Below are 26,134 nucleotides of genomic sequence, written 5' to 3' on the forward strand. Positions count from 1 at the left end.
CAAACAAGCTATGCAGATTCAGTTCAGCTTAGTCTGGTGCCTCCCACATCTCAGTGCCTAAACTCAGTTTACATACAGCAGTATTGTAAGTGAAGTGATGGAGCCTAAATGAAATAAAGACAAAGCTGTTGATGAAAAAAAAAAAAAACCAAACATATATGTTACTTTATTCTAATATTGCCTGATTCAATTATATGGTGGCAGCTTGCATTATTATTCTTATGGTAAGTATATTAAGTTCATCATTAATGTGTTTAGCATCACACTGTATGGGCGTCATTCCAAGTCCCCATATAGAGATATATATTTTTTTTTTCTTCAGGTGAAGTTTGGATTAGATCATTGGAAGCTTTTTTCCCATCACCGGAAATAAGCAGCAACCTTTAGAGCAATATGTTTTTTTTGTTTGTTTGTTTGTTTGTTTTTTCAATTAGGCTCAAACTCCTCACAAAATCACTGTATGCGGTTTACTGCCTGCTCTCCAACTCAAGTAGGACACCGGCTGAGCCAATGGCAAGCGCAAAGCAGGTAATTGACAGTGAGGCCCCGCCCCCCTGTCCACCTGTAATCCAATCCGAGGCCCTTCCACAGGTAAAACCGGAGCATTTGTCAGCATAGTCCCAAAAAAGCGAGAAAAGCCGACAAAACCCGTTCTTCTCTCAGACCTTGTTTTTTACCGTGGCCCTCATCCCGCGTTAGTGGCTGAGTTCACGGCAAAGAAGACGGATCGGATTTTCAGTACCAACTAGAAAGTCCAGTTCGACCGACCGAGATGTCACAGGAGCATGACAAGTAAGTTGTCCTGACTCTCCGCTTGTAGTCAGCAGAAAACAACAGCTTGATACTGAAAGCTTGCAATGTTGATGCAAAATAACTTGCGGATTTTTGAACATTTTTGGGACTCCTCTTTCCACATGCCACAGAAGGATTTCAAAACAAGCCTCTCATTTACGTATAATATTTACAAGATGCTCCATGATATTTTAAAAATTGTCGCAGTATTTATCTTGCTTTCTCCTTAAAAGCTTTTTTTGACTATTTTAGTTCAGGGGTAAGAGTTACCTTCTCACTGCCCTGCCTTGAGAGAGAGTGATTACAGCTACTATTTTCCCATGGGGTGAGCTCTGTGGGACGGGAGCTGCTCAGAGCTTATTTCACCTGTCATGTTCAAGCCTGTACAGGTGTACAGGTGTAGGCTACCTCCACCTGCCGTGCGAGCAGAGGCGCCTGTCAGAATAAAAAACTTGTCCCTGTCCCGTGATAGTCCTGGGCGGTTGTGTGTTTGAGTTTGCCTCAGCCCTCACAGTTATGTGGATAGTCTCAATGATGTTTGTTCAGGAATAACATGGACCTCAACGCTCCTGCACAGGCGTTAATATGCCATGCCAATTAAAGACACTACCTTTGCATCCCTGCAGCTGTTTTTATTCATTTATTATTATTAGTATTATTTTATTTCCATTTGCGGCTTTTTGAACAACAAGTGAAATATTTTTTCCATCTTGTGAGAAATGCTTATAGCCTATATCTTGTAGATTTTAAAGGGCATTGACAAGGAGATCGCTGGAGTGAAATCGTACACCTGCAAGGCGTTGGCCCGGGTGTTAGAGAGACAGACAATGTGAGCTGGCTCTATAGGTTATTAAGGGTTATTTGTCAATGTGGTTTAAGTGACACAGTCCATAATTTTACACTCTTGTCAGTCCGAAATTCAAAACTATACCCATTTTAAAGGTAAAGCTATCTAAATGCACCGTTCATTGTATGGGCTTGTGTTTATGATTTTCTTCCATGCTGCATGGTTAAAAAACAAAAAAAAAAGAAGTCACTATTTTTTCTGTCCTATTCCCTCTCCAGTAATCTCCATTCCGTTTTCCGTTTAAAATACAATTGAATTTTGTTTTATTTATTTATTTATGTTTTTTTTTTTTTTTTTTTTTTTTCCCCCAGTAACGTATTGCATGACCTTAGAGAGTTTTATTGCCATGTCCATAATGGATCTTATCGGGTTGCATTTTATGAATGGCACAATTAGATATAGAATTACTAATTATCACTTTGCTCTGACCATTGAGAGGAAAAGCCTCATTTGTCGTAGATACTCTGCTTGGAAACCGACCCAGTCCGTTTCCAGTGCTCATAATAACTTTGTTGTGGCAGAGTATTTGCTGATGTGGTGGGAAGATCATTTTGAGTTGGGAAATAAAGTCTACATTTCGCTGTATTATATTGACGAGGGATGTAAGTTTTGGTGGATTTTGGGAGATACTGACAATGAAGCCTAAAGAAATTAAGCTTCATTGAAATTCAGTGAAAGAAATGCATGTATTTAAATTAAATAGAGTTAATTTAAAAAAAAAATCTTGTAATGTGTTAACTTTCATCTTCATTATTTTATCTTTTTTTTTTTTTTTTTTTTACTTATGCATTTATTTAAAAAAATCTTTCAGTTCTCTCAGAAGTTCACACTAACTTGACACATTTATTGTAGCTTCATTATGTTATGACTTTCCTTCAAACAACATAGTTTACATTTAAATTTACATGTCAGGCTGATGCCCTCATATAGACTTTCTTACAATGAACAAAACAATTTCCTATGCTGAAATTCACACATCTTTTCAAGGAATGAATAGTAAGCAGTGCAAGGAATAAAGGCACTAAAATGCACGTTTAATAGCTGCTGCACTGACAATGGGCTTCCTTGCAGATATGCTTACAAAAAAACAAACATCTCTCAAACAACATCTCTCAGAGTTGATATGTTGAGGCTGACCTGACAAGAAGGGGGAGGAAGAAGGAAGAGAAAGAGATGCAGGCGGTGACTGAGTGTGCAAACTCGTGATTATTTTTTACAAACAGGTTTTGTTTTTTTTTTTACAAAAACAGAAGCACAGCACTGTTGAAACACAGGAATGTGGCAGGAGCAGATACGTGTCGATTGCGGTCAGCTTCTCAACCAATGAGCGATCCGCAGGCGAGAGTCGTCACACTGGACGAGCCAGTAGAGCATCTTTTCCCAAGACGCTTCAGTTATTCGAAGGCTGAGATTTGTTGCACAATCATAGAAAAGCCTGAACAACAGGTCCCATAGATAAAGAACCTCCTCACTGTTTATCTCCCTTATTTGTAACCTGCTCTGATCAAGGTCGTGATTGTAGGCCTTGGCTTTGTGGATTCACATGTCGGCGGTGTAGTGACTCAATCCAAGATGAACGCTGACTCTATGACACAGGTGCATTAAAGGGAGAAACTCGGCCACAAAGTGTCGCAACAGCATAACTTTTAAAGCATGTATGAACAGCAAGGCCTCAGGTTGTTGACATCAGCTTCCTTTTTCGAAACACCACTGGTTAAAAAGTTTCTTTCACCAGTACCCTGCTGGTGAAATCACGCAGCTAAGTTCTACTTTAACTGTTGCTTGAAGTAAGCAGACCACTTATCATAGAGCTATTGATCTTTGTAGTTCACGTCCAGCTAGATCCCAGTCTGATAATATTGAAAAGACGCACAAATACCGGAAACACCTTTATAATCCCCCTTGCTCTCTCACTCAGCCCCTCTCTCTCTCTTCCCACAGTAAGCGTCCTGTCCTGGTTCTGCAGAACGAGGCGGGCTATGGTGGCCAGCGCCGCTCCTTCACCACAGAGGACGAAGCCTGGAAGTCGTTTCTGGAGAACCCGCTGACGGCCGCCACCAAGGCCATGATGAGCATCAACGGGGACGAAGACAGCGCCGCAGCTCTCGGCCTGCTCTACGACTACTACAAGGTAGCACAGCAAAATACGATACTGTGTTACGTCATTTTCTTTTCGCTTGACCTTTCTTCCGGTGAGGTCAGAGGTCAGGGTCAGTTTGGGACACACACTGGGACAGAGGGACGGTTGCTGTAACCCCCAGGCCATGCCGCTGCCCAAAAGCAACCAAAGTTCAATGAGAGAGCATCGCAAGCTAATCCTCAAATGATGTTTGCCCATGTTAGACAAAGAGTCCCATCAAACCCGTGAGCACACCAGCTTATGTCAGAGGATTAGATTACCAAACTCCCCTCAGGCATTACCTATATGACCTTCACTCATAGAGACAACCGGCCATTACACAACATCTGTGAGGCAGAACCCGTGTCAGCTGTTGGAAACTGATCTAGCTGTCCATGTAGACAGCAAGAGGAGCCAGGCTGCTGGATGTGATGTGGTCAGACACTGAGCGGCTGTGTTTACCTTCCCATGCAGGTGCCCAGGGAAAAGAGAACAATATCCCAGAGCAAGGCAGACGTATTGGTCTCTGATGTGGATCCCAACAAAAGGTAGGCGACTGCCCTCACCTAATACCCCCTTTAAAAAGCAAAGCGGAGGGGAACTAAGCTCTGAACGGCATGGACAGATTGAAGCTCTTTGGTATTCTCTGAATTTGAGTGTGTGTACAAGGGAACTGAACATATTGGAGTGCAGCTTTAGCCTCTCCTTGTTTACCTGTTCAGTGCTTTCTGAGATGGATGGGTGAGATGGGTACACACATAAGCTGTATATAAAACCTTCAATACCACATTGCTAATGTGCTGTTTCCTCTCTCTTTTGCGTTCCAGACACCAGATTCAGGCCGTGCACCCGCTAGGCCCACTCCAGGAAGCACCCATGGCCAATGTGGAGAGCAGGATCCAAGTCCTCAAGGGGCCTTTCAACTTTCTTCTCCCCAACCAGCTGACCCAGGACAAGAAGCCCTTCCCCTCACCAGGTCTGTTCACTTTACATGGCACCATCAGACAAGCCAAAGTTGTCTGAGAGTCAGAGCATTCAATTTCCATCCCTTGACTTTGTGATCAATTGATTGATTCAGACACAACCGTCACAGTTTCCATCGCTACGGTACCCAACTACCCGCCTGTCAAGACGGAGGTGCCCACCCACGGCTTCTCAGTGACGGTGCCCAACAACTGCGCAGATCCAGACAGCCATGTGGGCGTCTTCAGTGACCGGCAGCTCACCCACCCCTCGGTCCAGCTCAGCCCCAGCACCCATTCCCGCACACCCCCCGACTCCACCTTCCCAGAGAGCTTCAAGGACGGTTCCCAGGAGGTGTGTGTTTCCACGAGAGGGATCCGATACCCCAAATTATGCTCTCCTATAGCCCTCTTCTTCTCACTCCATTCCTCTCCTATCCTCTCCTCTCCTCTCTTTTCCTCTCCTCTCCTCTCCTCTTTTCCTCCTCTCCTCTTCCTCTCCTGACCTCTCAGATCTCTCCCATCAGACAATAGACCATTCACCTGATCCCATGGAGCCAGCGGTGGGCTCAGCCTTCCCTGGTCTTATTTGAACATGCCAAAATAGCGGCCAGTGTGTTATTATGCCATTGTCTCACCAACACAATAAAGTGCTGTACTTTTCTCCTACAATAGCCAAAGCCCTTTCTCTCTCCCCTTTCTCTCTTTTTTAACCTGGAGGAGGATTACCTTAGAAAGGAGTAACCCAACAAAACCCCTATGCACTGGGGGAGGAGGGAAAGAGGGATGTGGAAGAGGGAAGACAAGCGACTTGTTTCCTCATTCACAGGGAAAGAAATGAGCAGGAATCATGGTGTGGGTTTTAATGAAAAGAATGGATTGACAAAACAAAGAGGAAGAAGTGCTAAATGGCAGAAAAAAGAAAGCCATATCCCTGAAGGGTAATATCTTAAAATACAGATTATTCCGTGAGTAAGATTTAGTTAAAATGAATGCTTAGAAGGTCAATAAAAATGAGTCTGACTTGGAGAAAAATACAGCAAGGATGAGAGAGGCTCAACCTGGAAAATCCTTGTCAGTGTAATTGTGTAATGTCTTCTTGTTGTTGTGTCTTACTTCTCCCTCTCTCTCTTTACTCCTCCGCTTTGTGTGCTGCAGGTGTTTTCCTTCCCAGGGGATCTCCAGTTACGTATGGCCTCCATCGCGCCTGAGGACTACACCGCGTTTGACACCGTGCCGGGGTAAGCTGCACTGCCGTCGGCCCACCGTCCGACTCCTACCGCCACACTGCCATTCAGCTCTGATACAACACTCTGCAGAATGGCCTCATTCATGGCAGTCACAGGGGAGACACCAGACTCCCCTCTGTGTGAAAGACACAATGCGCCACACAATGTTATCGGGCCCGACTCTGACACCGCACTGATTTTAGGTCACGATTTAGCAGCCGCAGTTGTTGGCGCTTGTCAGTGAAGCATGCCCCACAAACCTTTAATAAACTTTTATCGAGATAAAATACTGAAATAAATGTAGGCATGTGATGTTTTTTTTATATATATATAGAAACTTGAGACCACAACTTTTTACTCATTCATTGTTGATTTTGCTTTATTTTAGGAATAATTTTGAGTATACTCTGGAGGCGTCCAAGTCTCTGCGTCAGAAGACAGGTGACGGGACGATGACATACCTAAACAAAGGCCAGTTTTACCCAATCAGCCTCAGGGAGATTGACAACAGCAAAGGCATGCAGCATCCCATCACCAAAGTCAGGGTAAGAGAGGAAGACAAATGGATCTTCATTTCTGTTAACCATAAGAGAGGTAATATGATTGTTATAGTTTCACTAGTGAATCAACAGTGAATAAAAAAAAGATGAATATACAATGATACTATAGTGTTGTAGATATGCATTAACAGTTATTGGGTGTGGTGTCCCTTTTCCCAGAGTGTCGTGATGGTGGTGTTTGGAGAGGAGAAGTGCAGAGACGATCAGCTGAAACACTGGAAGTACTGGCACTCCAGACAGCACACGGCCAAGCAGAGGTGCCTCGACATCGGTAAGAACTGCAGCAACGGCACCTGTCTCAGAGGATCAGGATGTGTCCGTCCGTCAAAAGCAATCTCAAATACGATTGGTCTGATTTTGATTAAACTTAGAGGGATTGTGCTTTTTTGGCACCGAGTTCTGGTGTTTTAAAAGTTACAAACTTAAAGTAAAAGTAATCGCTCCACCATTTGCCTAAATTTAGTGAAGCTTGGAGAGGTGACGCATTTAGATGCTGTGGTCTCACAGTCAAAAACATTTTATTGAATTGCCGAATGAAGGCGCTACAATTAAAGGTAAAAAAGTTACTACACAAACCCAGATGTCATTGATGGCCCTAATCGTGTAGTTAAATGTGATATTTCTTTTATCATTGGCTTGATTTTGACAAAACATGAAGGGATGATGCTTTCTCTTTTTGCTGCGGTCTTATTTTTAATTAGTCAAAGGTCAAAATTTCAGACGTTGAACAGTACTGGTTTGATTTTGTGAAACAGTGACATGATGCATCTTGTCGCTGATTGGCCTAAGGGCTGGCTGCCAAGCTGGTAGGGGAGAATCTGTCGGTGTTAAAACATCAGACATGACTGAGTGTCATCTGTTGATTCATGGCAGAGCGTTGACTGGATGACAGCTGAGGAGGAAAGTTAGTGTTTGTTTGCGCTCTGTAAACTGGCGCCAGTGCTGCTTCTTTGGCAGGACAATACAGCAGATAAATTCAGTGTGGCCTGGGCTGATCCATCTTCCTGTGGCTGGCTGAAAGGGCAGCTTAGCTGTGGCTGAAAGGGGAAAGAAGACTGGTGGAGGTGATTCATCTTGGCTGGCAAGGGATTTGGTTTCCAGCTGTAAAACTCCACCGTGTGATACTTTGTAATGTATCATTTATGGGTCTATGTTAAGACTTAAGTGATGAAAAAATAAGCTCTTTCTCCTTGGTTAGTACAAACGCATTTTTTGTTGCCCTCACCTTTTTCCTTCTTCCATGCACAATAATTCAGCTTCCTCATTGGTAAAATGCATACAAGTGTATTATGGTGCAACATTTCACTGAGTCAGATTTAGTTTGAGTCAAAAGTTTCAGTTTGAAACTGAAAACACGTCTCCATTTCCATAGTTTCAGTGTGTCTGCTGATTTGTTCATATTTGGATTGTTATTCTGTGTTTTTCTGACATTTTGCCCCCAAATAATGGCCAGTTAAATGTGCAATGAAGCAGAAGAGTGTTTAGATGTACTTTCAGCTCATATACATGCCACCAACACACCTTTTTCACCGCAGCCATTTTGATATGAAATAGCTGCGTAACCACAGGTTTTACCAATATTCATTCATCTTCTAAACCGCTTATCCTCACTAGGGTCGCGGGGGGGTGCTGGAGCCTATCCCAGCGCACATAGGGCGAAGGCAGTGAAACACCCTGGACAGGTCGCCAGTCCATCACAGGGCAGACAGACAAACACTGACATTCACACACACACACAGTCATACCTAGGGGCAATTTAGCTTCTCCAATTCACCTGGCCTGCATGTCTTTGGACGGTGGGAGGAAACCGGAGTGCCCGGAGGAAACCCACGCAGACACGGGGAGAACATGCAAACTCCACACAGAAAGGACCTCGGGTGGGAATCGAACCCAGGACCTTCTCACTGTGAGGCGACAGTGCTAACCACTGCACCACCGTGCCGCCCGGTTTTACCAATATCATTAATTTAAGTTTCATTCCATTCAGGTCAAACAGAGCCGGAGGTCTATTAAAACGTAACAGAACAAGCACCAGTGGCAAGAAGTATTTTTTGTAGTGTGTCTGTGTGGAAGAAAGCCCCATGTCACGCTCCTTTCAGTCTACATGTTCTCTTCTATAAAGCCAGCCTCAATACAGTGATAATAATGATGTCAACCTTTAACAGCTACAGTATTATCATTATTGCCTGCTGTACAGTCACTCATCACGTGCCTCTCTTGCCTACTGTGTTTAACAGCTGATTACAAAGAAAGCTTCAACACCATCGGCAACATTGAGGAGATCTCCTATAATGCCATCTCCTTCACCTGGGACACCAATGAGGAGGCTAAGGTGAGACAGCAGGACACACACACACACACACACACACACACACACACAGCTTCACGATCACATAATCGAAAACTAATTGCAAGCACTGAAAATGACATTACAAATTTTGGCTTAAATCAATCATCAGTTTTCCCTCCAGTAAGAATATGGGGTTTTCTATTAGATCACTTAGGACTCCTGGTTTCCATAGTTACGCTTACAGTGTGAGGACAGCCTCTACGTCTTGAACTGTTAGAGCGAACCTTGAACCTGTCACATCAACACACTTTCAACGACTTTCCCGTAATTAGACCGCTCCTCTTGTCGATCAGAACAAAGGTGTCAGGTGATGGTCGCCCCTATTTTTTCCGAAACAGCCGTTATGGGAAATGCACGAAAGAATAAGGACGGTGTCACTTATCCACTCCTCCCCAATGTTCCATGTGTGTGTTGTTAAGTCGGGTTGCGTAGAGACGACGAGGTGTGTGTGTGTGGAGTTTGCCTGCTCTCTCTACATACATTCTTGACCGGTCTGACCTGTCACCCCTATTGTGATGAAGAGGTGACGCGTGTTTAGGTATTTCGACTCGCCAGACAGGAGTAACAATGGGCGCGGGAATGAGGAAACTCGGCAGGGGGGCTGGAGAGCGGCTCAGACTGCTCACAAACCAAATCCCGTCCAGCAGGTATGAGGTGACAGGAAGGAGGTGGTGATTTCCTCCCACTCCTCCTCTCCTCCTCTGTCGTCTACGTCTCCATCACTCCTCCTGACCAGTTTCTTCAGTTGTAGTGGAGGAGGGTGTAACCCAGAAGTCAAAGTCACTCCGTTGCTTCTGTGTTTGTGTTTGATGTAAACCATCGTGTCGCTCTGTTGACTGTTCCACTGGGATGGGAGATGACTGATGCGCTAACACACCGAGGAAGATTCGCCTTCTTACACGTCACGGTCGTCTCTGCGGATCATACCTGACAGTCACATGCACAAACCTCTGCCACGCGCTCAAAACCGTGCAGTCACACACACCAGGATGTGGGTCTGCGTGTCTTGTGACTCGAGGCTTGTGTCCATAGGATGTTCATCCTTGTGTGTGTTCGTTTCATCTCTGTGTGTATTCATCCTTTTTTTCACGCACCCCCGCCCCTGAGCTGTTTGAACCTTTAAATGCCCGGGTGTAAGATGACACATGAAGGTGTATGTGTGTGTGTGTGTGTATGTGTGCACAGGTGTCTGTGTGTGTGTGTGTGTGTGTGTGTGTGTGTGTGTGTGTGTGTGCATGGTGTGCCCCCTGGTGATCCCCTTGAGGCACAGATAGAGCCAGTCTGTTTACCGAGGCCAGCCCTTACCAAATGTTTACCTGCTCCGGGGCTATTTACTGTAATTAGCATTAAAAACTCTGTTGATGGCAATGATTTGTTTTAAGCTTCATGCCTGAAACTTTGCTGATTGATCGCAGTGTGTCTTGCCTGTTAGACTTTACAGTTACACATTATATTACATGTAATGTGTCTACTATTCTATGCAAAACCACATGCCTGCTGGGAAAAATATACCTGTAACTTGCATTTGATCCCATGAGCAGGAAATTAAAATGATAATTTGCTACTTGAAGATCTTTCACCCTCTAAATTTCTTCTTTATAAATTTGCAAAAACATTCGCAGAACTAAATGAATCCTTGCTTTATTATGATGTGAATGACATTTGCCACTTTGTGACATTAGATCCATTGTGATTCTGTATTTTTTCATGTGGTTTTCATCTGATGTGACACAGTGATCACACTTGTATGGATGCACTAAAGAGGTCAGTAAGTCAAAGCCTGTCCTGCAAATCAACATGTGATTACCAGGGTCAGCCAGTAGAGGGCACCACAAAACACTGAATGTGCTGAGGGGATGAGGCATCTGCTGTTGCTGTTGTTGATGATGTCATACAAACAATACTTGTACACTTTTTTTTTTGTAAAGCTGCACCAATCCTTTCTTTATTTATAATTTGTACTCTTCTATCCTTCCCCTCTCCTCTTCCTCCACAGATCTTCATCTCGGTCAACTGTCTGAGCACGGACTTCTCCTCTCAGAAGGGGGTGAAGGGCCTGCCTCTCAACCTGCAGATCGACACCTACAGCTACAACAACCGCAGCAACAAGCCCATCCACCGCGCCTACTGCCAGATCAAAGTCTTCTGCGACAAAGGAGCCGAGAGGAAGATCCGGGATGAGGAGAGGAAGCAGTCCCGCCGGAAGGGGAAGGTGACCGATCTCAGCAACAGCCTGGGACCATGTGAGTTCCTGAGACAGGCTTTACCTTCACTCAACATGAGATGAATTATGATATACATAATAAGCACACACCACACATACCTGTAGCTAGAATATACTAAATGCTACCCCGTCCGTAATTCAAAGTTCATTTGTGTAGTCATGAAGCATTTGTGCAGTGATAAGATCCATCTCAGCTCCTAGCAAAAACAAGATGACAGCTTAAGATACGGCTCCGTTGGACACACAAACAACACTGTGGAATATAATTTAGCAGCCTCAGCCTCAACCTAGTTTCTCCTTTACCCCTAAATCCCTAACTCGCAAAACCTCACATGTCCAAAATCAGCTTTTCAGGAACTAAGAGAAACAGCCTTGTGTTCATGATGACATGTATTTTGAGTGTATCAATTGGATCTGAGCTTCAAAAACCCCAGATTGTACAATCTACTCATCCAATAGAGTGGCCAGACATGTGATCCTTCAAGTGAGGTTAAAACATGAGAGCCACCAAAATCAGAGTCAGAAGGTGTTTTCAACTTTGACAACCTTTTCTTGCTGGTAAAATGTCTTTTGAATGAAAGCCCACTTGTTAACATCGTTCCCGTTGTGATTTTTTTCCTCTCCCAGTTGTAGATGTCAAAGTGCCTCTCCTCCAGAAGCGCAACGACGTCACCATCTTCAAGATGATGACTGACTTCGACACCCAGCCTGTCCTGTTCATTCCCGACATTCACTTCTCCAGCTTCCAGCGCCATGTGAGTGCCAAGCCGAGCCTTTGATGCTCTCTGACTCATGAAGCTCTCCTCCTCAGCACCAGCAGCGCTGCGTGGAATAGCAGTATTGCTTCAGTTTTGCCAAGAGGAAGTTTAAAAGTGTGTTTTGTGGGCTTTGAGGATGAAGGGCACAGTGAGTTCTTACTCCAAGACCTAAGACCTAAGATTTCTCTTTCTTTATTTTGCTCCAGTTGTGCCGCAGGTGCAACATCTCACTTTGACCCTAAACTGTGCACCTTGGCATCCCGGCTGCCGCCCACTCACTCATCAAATGACAAGAGTCAGGTCAGGTCAAGGCTAGCCCGCTGCCAGTTGGCAGAACAAAGAGATCTGGTCTTAGCTCTCTGATAGGATTCCCAGATACTTTCGGCTGTACTCCAGACTGATTAGTCACGGGATGAATCATTTACCCACGATTCAAAACAAACCGAGGGGTTCAGAAGGTGTCTGTAGAGCCGCTGTAGCTGTGTGTGAGCCTGTGTCTGTGGGTGTGTGCAGGAGCCATGACAGTTTCTTTATGGTCAAAGATTTCAAGAGCTATTATGCTTTTATATCAGAGGTTAATGCCCAGAGCTGGCATGTGTTAATGACCTGCTTTACTTACACGGAAGATGACTTTGCTGTTTAGTCAGGACTGGGAAAGTACACCGAGACCTTATGTGAACTGTGACTGCCCCCTACTGGCAGGGTGTGACCAGACCGGAGAGTTCAGTGGCTGTTTACTTTTCTAGCAGCAAGGCTGAGGCAGTCGGAGTGGTGGGAGTATTTTTAGTGTTATTGATGACATTGAACCTGACTGAAAACCCTGCTGCAGTCCCCATGGCCTCGTTATCAGTGTCTGATAAACTCTGAGTTTACAGGGTTGCACCTCAGAATAGATCTCTATTTAACAGAAGTGGCCGCGATCAATACAGTTGTGTGAAAACACTGCTTTTACCAAAATTCAGCTTTCCAGGAATTGCAAAACAGCATCACTGACACGAGTGCACGTTGTAAATAATATGGATATTTGAATGGATATTTGCGTAACAGTAAAACCTCTATAAAGACTCTATCAAATGGACAGACAATACAGCAGTATGATTAATCAAAAAGTACTTAGAAAGCTACTTAGTAAAATTACTCATACTTACAAAAAGTATGTAATTTGATATAAACAGGGTGAGTGTTTCTCAACCTCTTTTGACTCATGATTCCTTAAAATTTCCAAAATTCCAATCTGAAACAGTGACGATGATACACACACACTTCCCAAAACTAAGCTGGATGGGTACAACAGGATGGAACAGATCCAGGTCCGCACCCTTAAAATTCCCCCTTTGCAAGTTGTTTGTTATGACTGACTATCAGCAGACATGTAGAGGCTTAAAACTACTCAATACTTGACATACAAAAAGAAAAAACTAGACACTCATATATTTGGCAAGTAGAAAAATATGTTTGTTTTTTTCAATCCAGTAACCCATCTGTAAATGATCCTGTGACCCCGTGCCCGGTCCTGACCCCTGGGTTGAGAATCACTGTAGCTGCAAGCTTTTCTCCACCTATAGCAATAGAGCTGAGCCGCTGGTTTGTATTGACCAGGCTCTGTTCTCGAAAACAAAGGCAGAAGAAATGGGTCAACACGGTGAACCTTTTGGACTGACCATCCACACTGACCTTTGAGCTGGCCGACTGATTGCACATTTAGCAGCCGGTGTAGTGTGAAACAGTGGAAAGTAACAGCACGTGTTACAAGCCCCGGTGCATCTGAGGCATCTAACAGTGCCATTCAAACATGCATCTCCATTTCAAGCAAATATGAAGAGTTCATTTGCAAAAACAGATAAAAGCCATCCTTAAAATGAATACACCTTTTTCACTGATAGTGCTTGTAGTACACACACACACATATATACACACACACACACACACACACACACACAAAGCATGATTTAGGATAATAAACATTATGCCAGGCTAAATAAACATATAAAAAATAGAAATAAATATAAAGTAAATTCTAATAAAATTCAAAAAAGTTTGAAAAGGTTTAATAAATTCAAATGGAGATATCTGTTTTTGCAAATGAACTCTTCATATGTGGAATAAAAACATACCATGTGCACTTTACTCCATGCAGTTTATAGTTTTGTCACAGCTGCTTAGGCGCCCACATTTGTGATATATGGCAGGATGTTTTTGACATTTATATTCCTTATGGCTCAAGTTGCCGTCTCTCTCTCTCTCCCTCCCTGCAGCCTTTCTCGCCAGAAGATGGAGAGGACAGGTGAGTTCTTGAAAAGCCTCATTTCACACTTGTTTGTCACTTGCTTTTATTGGCTGGTGAAGGCAGCGGGGTGAATATGTCAGCTTTTAGACTGAGACTAACCTTTGGCACCCTCTCAGTTAACAGCATGGGATGCAGATGTTGTTTCTAAGAAATGCTCGTGAGCTCCGCATGTGTGTGTGTGTGTGTGTGTGTGTTGCCTGGTTGTTATGGCAGATCAAGCAGTGATTTGTGTGTATGTGTATCCACTACAGCTCGGGCATGAAGAGATTACCCTTCAGTGAGGACGAGTTTGGTTCACCCCCAAACAAGATGGCTCGACTGGAGGAACCAAAGAAAGGTACGGTTTGTGTCCGGGGTCTCTCTCGCTTGTTATTGCAGTGTGTTTGTGTGGGTGGGTGAGTGTGTGCATGTGCATATGTGTGTGTGTTCTGTGTTTGGTTGTCGATGGTACATCTCTGAAGGCTCCAACCCCCACCTTTTTTGGACCATGTGATTATTCCAGGTCTTTGACAGCCCACACATGCTGGAGGCCTCCACTGAACCACACACACACACACACACACACATAGAAACACACTAGGACATGCACAAAGGCTCACACACTCAAACAAGGCCCTGCACTTTGCCCTATATCCTGTTCATGTGCATACAACCTGCTTTTTGGTGTCCATCAGCATTACATGATGGCAAGACAAAGTAAGACGATCTAAAATTTGCCAAGAGGAAAGTTTGAAACAGCCTGGCATTAGCTTGATCTTTAGAAACCTCAAAGAAAGTGCATTTAATTTGTTAAGTCCAACAACAACACACTTGCTCATAGAACACATCTATACCACAATGATTTTTTTTTTAAATACACAATTTTTTCTTTCCATTTTGGCCACAAACATTGCATTTTTGGTCACTAAAAATGTAGTATTTTTTTGTTTGTTTTCTTTTGAGAATGCCATTTTCCTTTTGCCTTGTGTCTATACATAGCAGATGCCTGCCCTCACTAAAGCCAAACATCATTTAATTATACACAGTAATAAACCAATATTTTCTTTGTTGCATCTTATAATTATAGTCGGCCTGCTGTGGTTTTATTGCGCCTGTCGCTTTTGATTGCTTTCATTGTCTTTATTGTTATGCTCAGCTTAGCAGTGTCCTTTTAAAGCACTTTGCAACATGATTTGAAAAAGAGCTATGTCCATAAAGTTAATGTCATTGTTGTTATTATTATTTTGCTCTCACATTTTCACATTTTCTTACTTTATTTTGCACATGTACAGGATTCAGTCCACATGCAGAAGTGCCTCAAACTAATCAAAACTACTCAAAACAGACTGAGTAGCTGTTTGCCATATACACACTACAAATAACAACAGTTACTGCAACAGGTTGGAAAACAATACAGGAAAATCTATTTGGAGCAGATCTATTTTGAGAATAGTGACTGCAGTGAATCTGAGGTGTGGGCCAGGGCGGGTGAGCGTGCGTACGTGTGTGTTGTTTGTGTTGCCTACGTGTTGCTCGGCCATCCCGGCATTGTATGATGACACTCTGGGTTTGCTTTGCCTGGGCGCTGTGCCACAGATAACACAGATCCGCAGAGAGAGCAAGAGAGAGAGAGAGAGAGCTGGTCCACTCTGCGTTTGGATGGCTGCCCGTGCCATGTGGCAGGGGGAGCGGGCAGTTATAAATGGACTGCGGCATTACGTATCTCTATACATATAATTGGATTAAACACAAGTGTGTGTGTCTCACTGCTTCAAAATCTTGAGAGAGCAAGGCAGTGAGGGAGAGAGAGAGAGAGAGAGAGAGAGAGAGAGAAAGCGCAGTGTGTGGTATGGGTCAGTGCAGACAGGGACACGAACCCACATGAACAGACCAAAGCAGCAGTCGAGCCATTTGGCCCGACTCAAATAAATAAACATTCCAATCTGGCAGGAAATTCATCTGAGGTCAAATTTGGGTTTTGTGTGTGTCTGTTTGTGTGTGTGTGTGTGTGTGTGTGTGTGTGTGTGTGTGTGTGTGTGTGTGCACCCATGGACATAAGTGCTTTGCCCTGACACCCGTCCGCCTCCTCTCTCTCCCATACAGTGCTGCTGTACGTACGCAAGGAGGCAGAGGAGGTGTTCGATGCCGTCATGCTGAAGAACCCCACGCTCAAAGGCCTGATGGAGGCAGTAAGTTTCCCCTCACTTCATCCCGCAAGTGACGACAGCGCACGAAAAGCACAGACAGGCTATTACACCCTCTATTTATTCTCTATTCTGTCACGACGATGGTCTTTTGGGTGGTCCCGGCTGTGATTTGTGGTGTCTGCCTGCCTGTCTGTGTGTCCGTCTGTCTTGCTGTGTGTCTGCATTGGCATAACGCACCAAGACAAAGACGGCGCGCAGCAGCTGGAGACCCACTCCAACCGCCTGCGCGCCAGGCTAAATGAGTTGTGACAGGGCAGGACCTGGACCCTCTAGTGTCCCGGGGAGGAGAGGAAAATGGAGAGCTGGAAGGGGAAGAATGGGAGCAAGGAGACAGGGAGGGGGAGAGTGTTGCAGGGTTAGGGGGTAAGGGGCCAGCGAAAAGGGGGAAGAGACGCAGAAAAAAGTGGAAAGAGAAAAGTGAGAAAGTGAATGTGAGTGAAACAGAGAGAAAAAGGGGAGCTTGGGGCCATCCTGGGGCAAGAAAGGAAGAAGAGGAAGTGGGGAAAGGGGTGTATGGAGGGAGAGAGAGGTGTGCGAGGAGAAGAAGGTTACTGTTACTGGTGGGGTCATGGAGTTTGAAAAGCGGGAAGGATTATTGGGGTCATGTACAGTAGCTGTGCAGAACCGACAGAGGTGCTGGTGGGCAAAAGGTAAATGAGGCAGTAACAAAGAATCAGACACACAAGCGGAGTAGTCTCACTTTTTCGAGGTTTTTTTTTTTTTTTTGGATGAGTGAAGTTTTTATTAATTCAGTTGTAACCCACAGACAGCAATCCATGTGTGTGTACCCTGTTCCACAAACCATTCACCATCCACAAATGTGTTTTTTTGTTTTTTTTCAATTGCTGCTTTGCAAAATCCTTATCCACAAAAAATATTTGCAAAAATGCGTAATTTACTCTGATTCCATGTGTTTTAATTTCACATAAAGGGAAATCAAATCAGGGAAAATCAATATACACTGATTTGTATTTTTCTTTCTTACTCAGATTTCAGAGAAGTACGAGTTGCCTTTAGAAAAGGTTGGAAAAGTCTATAAGAAATGCAAGAAGGGGTGAGTAACCATCATTAACACACACACACACACACAATCCTGTAACTGCTCCTCATGGTGATTAATTGTATTTCTTTTGGATGAGAATGAGTTAAATATGACACTCACGCCCATGTTCGTCCCGTGTCAGGATCCTAGTAAACATGGACGACAACATCATCAAACACTACTCCAACGAGGACACCTTCCAGATCTCCATGGAGGAGCTGGGCGGCATTTACAAACTCACCCTCACTGAAATCTGATTGGGCTGTCATCCGGAGGAGGTGACATCACCCCGAGGCTGCTGGGATGGAGGGTAGATGAAACTGAGCAGTCAGTCAGGAGCTGTGGTTTACACGTCTAGCTAGGCCATTTGCCCTAACGGTGATCAAGGACTGGATCTGAAGCTCTAATTACATTGTCTCAGTACTATTTTAGTGTCAAACAGGTATGAACATGCAAAGTTATATATTTTTTTCATGTCCCACAAGCGGCATATAAAAAGCCATAGCTCTTACGAGACAACAGCATTGATACGAGATGTCAATTTTGATTAATTGTAAAATTGTACATAAGGATTTAGAAAGTTAAGACACATTTGATTGTGACAGTGCCTTTAGTTTGGATGTAGTGGCCATTTACTGCAAGTGGCAACTCCACTTACTCTTCAGAAAAAAAAAAAAAAAAAAGTTTAAAATGAGCAGAGCATTTGTGGTGCTACTATACCTCATGCTGTGCAAGCAACACTCTCACGTCTTTGGATTTTACAAGTAAAAAATGTACAGATGTGAGTCGGAGAGATAAAACAGAGCCATAATTTTGAGACAGCAGCTTGTCTTCCCCTTTCTAAAGCCATAGCACTGATAATGACAATCTTTAAGGTTGGGTATTAGCACACAAAATGAAGACAGACAATTTTTTGTTGTTGTTGTTGTTGTTGTTTTAAATAATGGAGAATGCATAAAGGCCCCAGTGCTTCAGTGTATTAATACTAAACATTACGGCAGTATTTAGTGTGTACCATCCTCCTCAACATTATACCATTAGAGAAGCACATTTTACATGTTTGTTGTATAGTTTGTGCGTGACAAATAAGCCTAGGCTACATGTTGTTTTGTAAATGGAAGTGGCTAACTGTTTTTTTTTTTTTTTTTTTTGTCAAATCAATTTAAATAATGGCCTTTGTCTGTCTAAGTATTAAATAATGACGAAAGTGAATGATAGCGATGCTAAAACATATCTACCCTTCCCTTGTACAGTAGTTTTCTGAATGTCAATCCGATAGGTCATTGAATGTCTAGCACAGTCTCTGCAGACTGTCCTGGAAGTGCAATATGATATTTAAGTTCGGATGCATTCAGAAAAAAGTTCATTTCTATGGCCATATCTTTATCATGATAATTAAATGACAAAAGATAAATCTGTATGATGATGCTGGTGTAAATATCCATTGAACATAATGTCGAAAAGGATCAACAGGATCCCTCCTTTTGTATCTCAGTACTTATTGTGTATATATTTATTAAGAGAATGGATGTGGGTCATTTTTATACATTATATATATCCAAATTTCTATTTCTATTATTCCTAATAATATAATGTTTTTGTTCCTTTTTATATGAAGTTGTTCTAACATTACATGTCAAGGGAGAAATGTTTTTAAATGTTGCTGCGTTCTTCAGTTTTGTAAAGCATTTGATGCACCAAGTGCCCAATAAAAGTCATCCAGTAGCTGTGCTGGCATCCGAGGCTTCAAGTGTGTTACTGATTTGCCCCCGCTGGTTTGATCTGTATCATTTCTTGCCAAAGAGGGCTATTTACTAATTTTCCCTCTTAAAATATATTTGTGAAGTATGGATGAGTGACCAGCTCAGCAGATGGTTGTTTCAGTTCTGCACCATGAAAATTGTAATGGGATTTTTTTTTTTTTGGCATATTATTGCTTATATAGTAGCTGTGCTGGTGGTCCAGGTTTGGAGCTGCAGGGAAAGAGAAGATCAAGCACACAGTGGTGGCTTCAGTCCCAGTGCTCCAGGCCCAGTGTTGCATGTGTCTGTCCACAGGAACAGATGTCTGGGCATCAACCCCGAACCCCGCTGACAGGAAACAAGCATGATAAGCCTGCCTGGTCCAGAGAAGCTGCACTGTAGGAAACCTGGCCACAAACTCACACACCCTGAAATGAAATGGCTTCTCCTTTTGTCTCCGAGCTGTCTCCGTTTCTGGCAGACTGATGAATTAAAGGTGGCCACATCTGGAGTTTCTTGAGTAAGAGACAAAGCTGCAAAACCAGAGAAAAATACTGGCAAAAGCTGTAATAACAATCAGTGTAATTCTCTGAATTTCTAAATTTGTTTACGGCAGCTAAATTGGCATCAGATCTGGACGAAAACGTCTATTCTTAAAACAATACTCCAACAACTGAGACAAGATGTTTGATACTATTTTCTCCTCTGCTTGTCCAGTGGTTCGGTTCATAGGGGTAGCATTTCGTGCTAGCTCAGCATAAAGACTTGAAGTTTATGAGAGTCGTTAGCTGGGCTCTTTCAAAGTGAAAAAATAAACTTTACAGGAATACTGAAGCTGTCTTATTTACACAGTATCATGTGAATTTGAAATATATTTCTCAGAATTTAAAAAAAAAAAAAAAACTTTTAAAAAATTCCTTTAACAGCCCAAGACCCAGCAGTCTAATTTTGAACCTAGACATTAAAGATATCATCCTCAGGAGAATAAGAAAGGCACATTACTTTCCTCCCACTTGCTGTTCCTCTATGAGGTATGACGGGCACCAGGCAACTGCATTCATTTATGATTATTATGCGTTGGTGTCATGGTGTGCCAGTTGGCATAAGCTCTGTAGGCAGTCTACACTTAGCACCTCCACTGGGGGAACCAGGAACAAACATTTATATCTAATGGCTGCCCTACAAGGCTCCGGCGTGGAAATAAGACATGAAGCATCTCAAGTTATAACCAGTCAGGGAGGCCAGCATGGCCTGTCATCCTGGACTGCTGAGCCATCTGGTCACTCTCTCTCTCTTTCTCCATCCTTTCTCCTGGTTAACTATTTGTTTGTAAATGTTATCAGCTGAGTAACTGGTGTGGATCTGTGATTTCTGTCCACAGAGTGTGTAGACGCCTGTGGACAAGGCCAGTGAACAGTCAGGCTCCCAAACTGAGACTGGACTGCAGGTCTTCAACATGTCAGCTTGAACACAGCATCATTAGTCGTGTTTGTTTTCATTCATTCTGCATCGTTGTCCGATTGTCTTCTTTTTATTTTTGGTTGAATAAAAATACTACATAGGTCAATGGATAATATTTCCCTGAAGCTGTTTGAGTTTGAAAAAAAAAAAAAAAAAAAAAAAAAAAAAGATCAGTTTCCTGTTTTAGTCGTTGTCAGGCTGTCATGCCGTTGTAAAGTGCCCTGAATGTTATTTCAGGAATGAAGGGTAAACCTTCACTTGTGTATAGCTCCAAAATAAAATGGTTTTCAGGTTGAAGGCTGTCGGGCTGGGAGCTGTAACAATGGACTGTGGGGACTCAACTGTATTGCCCCTATAGGGAATGCAGATCACAGTGACTCAGCTGTTTTGTGACGTATAAGGCCCCAGCCCAGATATTTGTGTGCAATATGAACAATTTGATGTGCTGGCGGTGCGAGAGGAAAGGTCATAGGTCACCAAATTTGACAGATTTCTCTAGGCCAGTGGTTTTCTAAGGGATCCCCTCAAGGGACTATAGACAAATAGAAAAAAGTCATTATCCCATAATTTAAACCCTCTAGAAACAGATACCAAACACAGAAATGCGAGTGATTATTCTAATATTATGGTTTAATCTCATGAATGTTGAATGTTTTCACCAAAATTTATGGTGATCCACCAAGTAGATTTGGAGATGTTCCACTGGAATATTGACAATACGGCCTGCTGGTGGCACTAGAGGAAAGGTCATGGGGTCTGACAGGTTTCATGTTCTAGGAAATATGAATGTTTTACCAGTGTTTACCAGTTCACCAAACAGATTTGGACCAGTACCTGACCAGACCAGTGCCTGTGTGACTCTAAAATATCTAAAATTTTAGCTCTAATATCTTTTTAGATGGGGCAAAAGACTTACAACTTGGCTCTTCTGCCTCATTATTCCACGCTTGCGTAGAGATCCTGTTATTTTCTTCATCACTACAGCATCAGTTTCCAGCCATCGCCAAAAAAATAAATAAAAAATGAAAATATAAAGCAGTTATCAAAATCACTTGTGAGGTGATACAACTGTGAACAAAGTTGCTTATTCAAATACATCATCAGTGGAGTCTTGTGATTGGTTCACTCCCTCCGTGTGAAAACATCTTTTGTCACATGGGCGTAACCCTTTACATGCCTTTCCCTGCAATGTTACTGCTGCCATTCACAACAAAGCCTTACTGGCACTTTCCCTGAAATGTTACAAAGTCTTGACTTTATTAGACTCTCCATCAGCTGTACAGTGACTGACTGCACAGCTTCAAGTTAACATCAGATAAAGCTGGGGATGAATTCATTTATTGAGACAGAGATCCAGGAACCCCCATTAAACACTCAATAATCTAACATCCTGATCATTCATCACACATTCACTTTCACATTCACTTTCATGCAGGCTGTCAACTGGCCCAAGAGCTGTCTCTGCAGCTTTGCTGGTGTGAAATGAAATTCTGTCAACATCACTTTGCAGCTGCTTGTAAAAAGCACTGGATGTCATGTTTCATTTCTTACGAGCTCTACTGGGATGAACCATCTCACTTCTGTTTGATTTCATACAGTTACAGTCGATATAGGAGTTTTCCATAGGGCCAATTCTTCTCATAATCTAGAGCGAGGATTTGGGCTCCACTTTTCACTTTACACTTTGATGACATAGGGTAGTGCACCCATGTGCGGTCTTGCTTGACTGGTCCATAAGTGACCTGCTTTGGTGCTGTTCAAACATCCCTCACACAGCTCTTTTGAGAAAACTAAACACATTCTTGTCTTGGGACTGTAATCCCTCTCAAGTTACCTCTGAGATATGTACTGCACCATATCTGGTATCAGGCTGAATGCAATCCAGATAAACATTTCCACATGTGGCCGGATGACAGACTCTCCACCAAAGCTCATCAAGAAAACCTCAAAAAAAAAAAAAAAAAAAATGCACTGGTTTATTAAACAGGAGTTATGAAATGAGAAATTAACAAGAAATCGGCACTTCACCATATACTGTTTCTCACATTTTTTTTTTTTTTTTTTTGCTGCAGTGTTCGGCTGCATCCCAAATAGGAATCTTTGTTTGACCTCTTGCTCGACTGAACAATAATAAAGATTTAGGACTTCAAATTCTGCTACAGTACAATATAAATATTATTTTCACCCTTGGTGTTTCAGGCCGTGTGTTTCACTGTGTCATTATTATAGAATTGCTCTCAATAGCAAACACTCCTCTCTGCTGTTGTTCTCTCACCATGTATGGAGATGTTGCCAGATGTTTTGGCATATTAAATGTCTTTGTTAAATTGTTTTTCATGATTTTTCTGTACATAGATACACAGAGCTTATGCTACAAGGTTTCAGCAAAGTGAGGAGAGCCTGAGCGCTTCTTTTTCAATTCAATAATAGAAGGGACTGTACAACGAGAAAAAAAAAAGAAGAAAGAAACACTTTCTCCCACAACCAGGCCACCAGACACTTCATTTTATTTGGTGTTTATTAAATAATTATATGGAGATTTCTTCGGCATCACACATGTTCAGACCAACCAGGGAGTTCCTCCATGCAGGGGAGCTCTCCATCCTGCCTCATGCTCCTCATGTTGCCAGGACAACAGACAGCAAGTTAGCAGCTCACGAGACCGCATCTCATAGCAACAGATTGGTTTTAGAATCCGATCCCCACCAATCCCAATTCTTGCTCGTGGATGAATCATTGTTGCAGTTTCTATTCCTATGTGCAGGAGGAAGGGGGCGGGGCCAAGCGTTGTGTGATGCCCAGCCCGGTAAATCCTCCAGTGCAGGTTGGGAAGAGAGGAGATCAGTCCACACGCACAGCTCATCTGTGCCTGGGTGTCGAGCTATGCACAAAGAACAAGTCAATTTGTAATGCAAATGTTATTATACAGTAAAAAAAAAAAAAAAAAAACCTGGTTATGATTTCACTGCTTTCCATTGATTTGTCTGTGTCCACCAGAAGATTTTACATGAAGGAAACCCCAAACCAGTTTGACTTCTCAAGTGATGTTACACAAACCATACTTTAAAAAATATATACACAATGAGCTTAATAAATTCCAAGCAGATCAAAGGCTAAAAACCTCTGATGACAGCTATTGTCATACCTCTGCAGACTTGGAGACAGACTGGTGGCTCTTGTTTGATACCAGGTGCCATGTCAAATCAGAAACCAGCAGAAAAATACTGTGATTACTGACAATAAACCTTCAGCTTTTTTTTTTTTTTTTTTTTACCAAGTCTCTGCCTTGGGATAAAAGCATTATTTGTAGTGTATTTCAGGCTACAGTGTTTGCATCAATTCTTGTAAACATATTCCTGTATATACAGTACATATTCATGAAAGCCATATGATTAAGATTATCATTGTTTTGGAAGATGAGCCACTGAAATATAAAACCTGGCTCACTTCAATGTTGAAGGAATAGTTCACCTCAAATAGATAATTAGGCCAGTTCAAATGCCTAAATGAGGAAAAAAATGACCGGCATTTTATACAGTTCTTTTTTTTTTTTTTTTTTTTTTTTTTGGAGCTGTAAAGAAATGGCTCTGGTTGGCTTCAGTCGTCTGGGAGAGGGCTGATAGGTAACCGTGTGTTTGGTGGTCCTGTGAGCATGAGAAGAGATCTGGAGACACAAAAACATGGAGACGTTTGGAGACATGAAAACTATGACTGCATTTTTATTTTAGGCTGAGCTACTTGTTCTACCCATTTGTATCCGCTCTTCTCAGGCTCTTCTGCCTCACACAGATTTGGCATGAGCATAGCCAGCGTGTTGCAGCTTTCTGACTCCACTTTTGTTCTATGTATGATATTGTTACCATAGCGACCAAACCGTAAGATGTAAATTTTAGCTCTTTCACTTTTTGCAAAATATGGCCAAAATAAACTCAAGATATTTGCAGCAGTAGTGCGTGCAACAGTCGGCCAAATCATGCAAATTTAACACAAACTTGAATATTTATCAAAGGACTGTGCTCTGCAACTTTTCTCCCCACTGTGATTCTTTATGACTTTTTATATTGGTGGGGGCTTCTCCCTTTCTGATCATATTCAGCACTTGATAGTACTGATCTGATAGTAATAAAGCTATAATAAAAGGCACAAGAGGAAAGAAAGGAATGAAGGAAAGAGGGAAGGAAAGAAGGAAGGAGGGAAGGTCGCACTCTTGAGGCGTTGCAGACAGCCTGGGATTCTCTTTCGCTGTGTCCTTTCACCCAGATGCCGGCGACCAGCGGCGGTGGGGAGAAATGACTGACTGAAGGCAGTGTTTTCCACACGTCGAAATCCCAAAGCACGCTGGAAATTTGTATCACATCAGCACCTATGTCAAACTGCAAAAGCCATTTCGAAACCTTGCAAAGCAGTAATAAATCAAGTTAACCGGCAAGAAACAGGATAGTTAAGTTTTATATTTACCCAAACATTAATCTGCAAAATAAGTTGTGGCTCTGTGTTCTATCAAAAGAAAAATGGAACAAGGCCACAGTGAAAGTAAAAGTATTAGAGCTCTCCAAAGCAATTAAATTCTTCTTTTAGTTTACAAGTCGCCCATGTTTCCACTTGGAGCCGTCCTTTCTGCAGCCTGACTAAAATGACAAAGCAGAAGTATGATAGTACATCTAAGGGCAAACATGCACTCTAAGGAAGCTGGCATTTATTGCTGGCTATGATTAATGGATTCTCAAAAGTATCGTGTCATTAATATCTTTTTTGTCATTGTATACCAATGGAAAAAAGATTATCCTTGGTATCCGTGGTAAGATGCTTTTGGGGAAATCTAACCCGGGGGACTTCTCTGGATACTAAAATCTATCAACTCTTTAACGAGGAGGTGATGGTTCTTTTTTTTTTTTTTTTTTTTTTTTTGTCTGGATGGCTGTCTGCAGTTTTAGTTCTTATTTTTACTTTTGCTGTTGAATGCTCGTGACTTTTCACATATTAGGAAACAACAGGCAGGAAGGATCTCTCAAGTATTGCCACACGTTCCTTGATTTGAAGTTTTCCTCTGAATCTTTACCTTAGTGTCTTTGCACACGTGCCATGCGGCTGCAGAATCAATCCACCCACTTCCCTCTGAAGTTACAATAAAACAAATAAGAAAAAATACTTGTGTAACTGTAGAAACTATCTGATTGTTAGGCTGTTGTTTGTGTATGACAGCAGTGGCTCTCTTTGGTAAACCTGAATCTGTTTATTATTTTTGAGAGCAGATACTTTGTGAGGTTTTCCTTTGGTAGTCATGTTCCTGTCTGCATGACAGTCTACCCTGACTGCGTGTCAGAGTCAGGGGCTGTTAGTGAAATATAGCCCCTGGGTGGTATATTTAACCCTGCTGGGGCAACTCCCCCCTTTCTGCGTCCCCTCCTGGAGTTCCTGGGCTGGGGGAGTGCACATGCATGTGTAGGCCCAGCGAGGGCCAGCGTAACCTTTCCTCCAGTTTCCCTAACCGAGTTGAAGTGGACTGCCCCACTTATATCACAAACAGCCTGCTGTACTGAGGCCTCGCCTGCCTGTCATTCCTGCGTGCTCGCCC

General features: G+C 42.8%; 1 protein-coding gene across 2 annotated transcripts; it reads left to right on the forward strand.

The window, feature by feature from the left end:
- The first annotated feature begins 616 nt into the window (after positions 1–616).
- grhl1 (grainyhead-like transcription factor 1) lies at positions 617–19,093 on the forward strand. Of its 2 annotated transcripts, none has more exons than XM_030045045.1 (16): positions 617–792; positions 3,581–3,770; positions 4,233–4,306; positions 4,586–4,734; positions 4,837–5,075; positions 5,879–5,961; positions 6,338–6,494; positions 6,669–6,780; positions 8,747–8,841; positions 10,856–11,102; positions 11,711–11,838; positions 14,097–14,125; positions 14,380–14,465; positions 16,211–16,296; positions 17,304–17,368; positions 17,499–19,093. In XM_030045045.1, the coding sequence occupies exons 1-16, from the start codon at positions 773–775 to the stop codon at positions 17,611–17,613; spliced, it is 1,875 nt and encodes a 624-aa protein (XP_029900905.1). In that variant the 5' UTR covers positions 617–772; the 3' UTR covers positions 17,614–19,093. The 2 variants fall into 2 exon arrangements, with proteins under 2 accessions (XP_029900905.1, XP_029900907.1); XM_030045047.1 differs by having other exon boundaries at positions 4,852–5,075.
- Positions 19,094–26,134: the final 7,041 nt, after the last annotated feature.

The sequence above is a fragment of the Myripristis murdjan genome, chromosome 22 (genome assembly GCF_902150065.1).
Source record: "Myripristis murdjan chromosome 22, fMyrMur1.1, whole genome shotgun sequence".
Lineage (NCBI taxonomy): Eukaryota > Metazoa > Chordata > Actinopteri > Holocentriformes > Holocentridae > Myripristis > Myripristis murdjan.